The sequence below is a fragment of the Mycetomoellerius zeteki genome, unplaced genomic scaffold (assembly GCF_001594055.1).
Source record: "Mycetomoellerius zeteki isolate Tzet28-1 unplaced genomic scaffold, Tzet1.0 scaffold128, whole genome shotgun sequence".
Lineage (NCBI taxonomy): Eukaryota > Metazoa > Arthropoda > Insecta > Hymenoptera > Formicidae > Mycetomoellerius > Mycetomoellerius zeteki.
Genome location: NW_017256212.1, coordinates 36,507 through 41,986, shown reverse-complemented (window position 1 = coordinate 41,986; position 5,480 = coordinate 36,507). Strand labels below are relative to the sequence as shown.

The window sequence follows — 5,480 nt, the reverse complement described above, 5'->3', positions numbered from 1 at the left end:
CCCTCTTCGTCATCGCCGGCCTCTCACCCTTCTCCCAGCCTCTCTTTCTCACGCTCGCGAGAACGCGTTCTTGCTCCCGCCAGCGGAGAAACGCGTCTCTCTGTCTTCCGAGGTGAGCAAGGGCTTGGAGGGAGGAACGATTATTTACTTACTTTCACTCGCGCGACCTCGTACGCGCGTAAATCATCCACGGCTGCGTGGGTACTGCTTTCGTAGGGTCCGCGGCGCCAAGATACGCACGCGAGTTCGACCCGCCCTACGATCGACGAGACGAAGAGAAATTATAATCCCGGTGTTCATGTCTCGACCTCATTCCCAGTTCGAGGAAAAAGATCCATACAATTTCTAATATCAAAGAAATAAAATACGGAGAAATCGATAATGCTCAACAATAAAGGTACTCTTTGATTGAATTAAACTCGATAAACGCGTATAAATCTTTTTTTTTTTTTATTTAAACGAAGATGATTTCGTTATCCGACTGTTATTTCACAGCTTATAAAATTAAGTATTGAAAAAAAATAGGTATAATTTTTCTTTGTCTTGCTTGTGGATTTCTTTGTCGTAAGTGCCAGCGAGTATTTCTAAGATAACTGCTGTTGGAAGTCTGAAGCCAGCGAGCGATCGTCCGCGTTCCGCTGATGATTTCTTCCCGGCAGGGCTAAGGAGTCGCGTGACGTCACTTTTTCCATCGCCCCGATGGAGTGCCGAGCGTCTGAGTCACGTCCTCTCTTGCCTACTCTCTCGCCTCCGATCGTCGCGCAAAACTAAACGCGCCTATTCGTCTTTGTTGCATCAACACCGACGAATAACTTTGAGATAACTAACTGACCCTTAACAAATTTAGTTGTAGCGCGGCTGAATATAATGGAATTATACCTAACTCTCGATTACAATATTGGTTATTTGGACTCAAAGCGAAAATTTTAAACGGTTGTATGTACGATTGGTACTATGAGATTCTAAATTGTAGGTAAAAAAACTTTGAACCTTCCTTTATCAATCGCCATAAGGCGGAGATTCACTTGCATTCTATGCTGCAAATAGGACGCTTTAGAACTTAGATGTAGTTTTCATAACTGTAGTTGAAGACCAGCAATAGCTACACGTCTTTTGTACAGATAGAGCTGGATGCGCGCGAAGAAATACATGGAACTAATGTTAGCGATTTGTGGTTTTTTTCAGAGTTGTGCAATGATGGGTCTGCAGGCGACGGCAGGAAAACGCAAATTGGAGGGTGGTGTCGGCTGTATGGAATTCCACATGGACTTAGGCGAGAGTCCGTCGAAGCTCGGACGCGTGGATGGTAGCTGGTGGGCGATGGACGACAGTTATGGGCCGCCCCTGAACCAGACATCGACGTCGTATTACGAGATGGAAGTGAGCTCGCCCTGCCTACAGGCGACGAACTCGTGCCAGCCCTCGACGACGAGTTCTCCGCAGTCGCAGCAGCAACAGCAGCAGCAGCAATCCCCGCAACATCCGTCGCAACACCATCCATCTTCCCAATCGTCGCAACAGGCACAGCAACAGCAGCAGCAGTCGCAACAACAGCAACAGCAGCAACAACAACAATCGCCGGCGTCATCCTCGACATCGGCCTCGTCCACAGTGACACAGTTGCATCATCACACGCAACATTATTATCACCATCAGCGCGCCACCGTTAGTCCTATCGGCAGTAACGGTTATAGCCAGCTATCGAGATCTCAACCGCAATGGGGCGCCCTTCATCATTACGAGCCACCAACGATACGTCGAGAGGAAAATGGCAAGAGCTATCTGGAGCTCGGTTCGAGTTACCGAGCGAACGAGCGGTGTTGCGAAGGTTCCAAGTCCAGCTGGTGTCGGCGCGGCCGGGCCTGCTACAGGCAACGGCGGCTCGCCGTGCTTAACATTTCGATGTGCAAACTCGCCAGGTACCGCCAATTCCCGGATCCGAGCCTCCACCGATCGGTACTGATCTGCAATACTTTGAGACACTTGGAACGTGAGATGGAAAGGGACAGGAGTCCACCACCTATGGAGCCGGTCGTGCCGGCGCCAATCGCTCAACTGCAACCGCCCGAACAGGGTAGGTTAACACCTTTCCCTGTGCCCCCAACGTCGTCGGGCGAGACCGACGTCGATTCTGGCATCGGTGACAGCGACGACAGCCGATCGATCAATTGGGGTAGTGTACTATCTTTATCGAGTCAATCGCCGCTCGACCCGCTCAACAACAACGAATTACTGGATGTGGACATTGGACCCGACCTCGACCTGGATTTTATGCCCGGGTGGAAACTGACGCCTCTTTCAGCGGATGATATTCTGAGAAGTACAACGACGACCCAGGAACAGCATCATCATCACCACCACCACCATCATCATCATCACCATCAACATCATCATCACCAACAGCAACAGCAGCAGCAACAGCAACACCTGATGTCGTCGGGGAGTAGTTGCGGCAGCAGCTGCGGTAATAGCAATGTCATTGGAAGCGCCGGCGTCAGCAACGTTGGTAGCAGCAGTAGTACGCACGAGTCGTTGATGTGTGTAGGATCATAGCCCTCGACTTTGACGTCGTTGAGTCATCTCATCGATTTCTATCCGCTAACGCCGCAGGGCAAATAAATCCGCGATAGCCAACGCAGATCCGCTCGCGATCCGCAGTCCGTGGATTCTGAAAAGGCGCGCGGGCGAGAGGCGGTGGTGAATATGGATCTCTCGTCCACCCTCTGGAGCGCTCGACGTCCGGCCGGCGACTCTCGAGGAGCCGCCTTCACTTTCTGTTTCGCGTTAATTTATTGTCGCGTCAATTACACGTGTATACACTAATACATACAAATGGACACGTACACCGATACCGATACAAGACCTTCTGTGACACTTTTGTTCTTCCTCCGCTCTTTTTACCACCGCTCCTACTCCATCATTATCGCTACCATTACCGACCCTACCGTTACCATTACTTCTACTACCATCCCTCCCGAAACTATTTACCTCCCCCTCCCCCCCTCACTATCGTTATTGTTACTTCTATTACTATCGCTACTATTGCTAGTAATACTATATTACTACTCTTACTCTAATACTATTACTACTATTACTATTATTACTATCGCTAATCAACGTGTCTCCCAACGTTCTGCTCCCCGAGGGACGGACGCGTCATGACACGCGGCATCCGCAGGTGCAGAAAAAATAGAGCGCTCTGAGGGCTTAACGAACGAGTTAAGAACGGGGAGAGAGAAGAAGAGAGGATAAGGGAAAGAAAGCCTTTACTGTCCACGTGTCGACAGGTGCTGCTATTCGCGATGATCTGGTGTCCTGACAAATATTCGGATGATAACTTTCGTATTAAGCTACCGTACATAAGACCCGTGTGTATCATCTCCGCCGTGGAATTTCGAGTACCAGGTGCAAGCGTAATTTACACATGCCTCGAGATAATGTATCTCAAGATTTCAGAGAGAACTGTCGATAATGATCAACTCTTCAACAGCGTGTAATAACAATTCAATACATGAGATCCTAGGAAGATTGAGATAATGTTTCTACACTTGCATTTGCAAGTGCTCAAAAATCCATGTGCGAATCCTCCGAAGGTGATTAAGATGTACAAGAAAATCTACAGAGAGATTCGAGAGAACGGACAGGAGAGAGAGAGAGAGAGAGAGAGAGAGAGAGAGAGAGAGAGAAAATGGTATTGGCTACGTCGAGTACGAAGAAACTTTCTCTTCGAGGCTGGAAAAACCAACGAGAACGTTGCGATCGAAGTCTTCCGGCCTGGGGAGCTTCTGCTCCCTCGCCGTTCTCGTTCGCAGCCTCAGATCGTCCGAGGGATTTTCTTCGTGGAATGGCGTGCGATGTCGAGGTCCGCGTCTCTGGGAGGAACAATCGATGATAATCACCGACGATACGCTACTCGCGCATATACATATATATATATACATGGACATGCATTCAACAATATATATATACACACACACACATACACACACACGTACACGCACATACAGACAAACAGACAGTATACATACGACTGCCGTGGCCTATATTACACGAGGAGACACGTGCGAGTGTGAGTGCACGCAAGTCGTACGGTGCTACAGGGCAGCTACATCCTGGTGCTTCTATCCTCTGGATACACGACACACATATATACATACACAGAGACACATAGACACGGGCATACATTAAGCCGAAGACGTACCGAATTCGCACGGATCGCTCGTAGCGTCCGTCGCTCGGGGTCGTCGTGACGCGTGTCCTGCCGTAGTAAGCGTGATACGATGTAAGTCGGAGATGTCGGCGTCTTGAACTTGAGATACTTTCGGCACCACCGATCCAGCGTAGATTCTGCTTGTCCTGAGTATCTCATCTCGTGTGTCGGGAGATTATTAATTAAAAGGCCTGAATCTATTAAAAAATTAATCGGATCCTACATAATGCTCTTAAAATGGAAATACCTGGCAATCATTTTTATCTGATACATTGACATATGCGATTACGGGACTTAACATAAGCTGAAACGTCCATCGCATTAAAAATAAAGTCGTAATTTATGAACGTACAGCAAATTATTAAACAGGTTGAATCGGGTTGGTGCAATTGGGTCTCGATTAATTGTTTACATGTTGCGAGGAAGTAAAAGAACAATGAATGAGAGGGTTGAAACATTTGCGTTGAAACTGTGGGATGTGTTTGAGCTTAAAATATGCGGTTTAATCAGTGAGTGCATCCGTTTAAGAACATTACGAGCAGAATAAAAGTTATTTTCATATAGCGATTTTACGAGATCTCATCTTTGTCTACCTTGATTTTTACACTATATCTCTATAGGATATAAACGCACACGCACACACATATACATGTGTGTAAAGTGTAGATGAAGATATATATTTATTTTTATTTTAAAGCGACACGTGTTTTTTAACGTGGACGCTCACTGATTAATAATAGCAATCTGTGCACTGATTATTTTTTCAGCGAATAGTAATATTTATTTAGAATTCTTTCAGCATTTTTTTCATCGCGATTCAGTGGGAAAATATATGCCGTGATTGTCTCAATCACAAAGTCTAATCGCAAGTTGAAATGTGAAAATTAAGCATGCAAAGTAGTCCATTAGGTTTTCAAAGTCCATTAAGCTTCAACGCAACGGATTAACCCTAAAATGCATGACGTGGGTCAGTATAACTCGATTTTAAATGCGAACTCCGCATTAATTATTTTATTAGAATAACCATGAAACTTCCTATGAATAAATAAATATAAAAATATTAAAAAATTAAAAACGTCTTAAAAAAAAAAAACAGGAAGAGAGAATACGAGAACTTATTATACGCTAAAATTGTCGCCAAGTAGAAGAGAGAAACGGGGTATAAAATGAGTACTAAAAATAAAAAATGAAATTTTTAAGTCTAATGAAATTTACCGTAGTTAATTATAACGAGATTTTAAAAAATTACATTTTTTTTTAAAGATGTCAG

General features: G+C 45.7%; 1 protein-coding gene across 1 annotated transcript in view; it reads left to right on the top strand.

Annotated features, from left to right (window-relative positions):
• tara (SERTA domain-containing protein 2 taranis) overlaps nt 1-2,860 on the top strand; it is a 50,458-nt gene extending 47,598 nt beyond the window's left edge. The window contains exon 3 of the mRNA XM_018461814.1: nt 1,186-2,860. Coding sequence (XP_018317316.1) covers nt 1,186-2,553 — 1,368 coding nt within the window. The 3' untranslated portion in view covers nt 2,554-2,860. The remainder of the gene's footprint in view (nt 1-1,185) is intronic.
• Nucleotides 2,861-5,480: the final 2,620 nt, after the last annotated feature.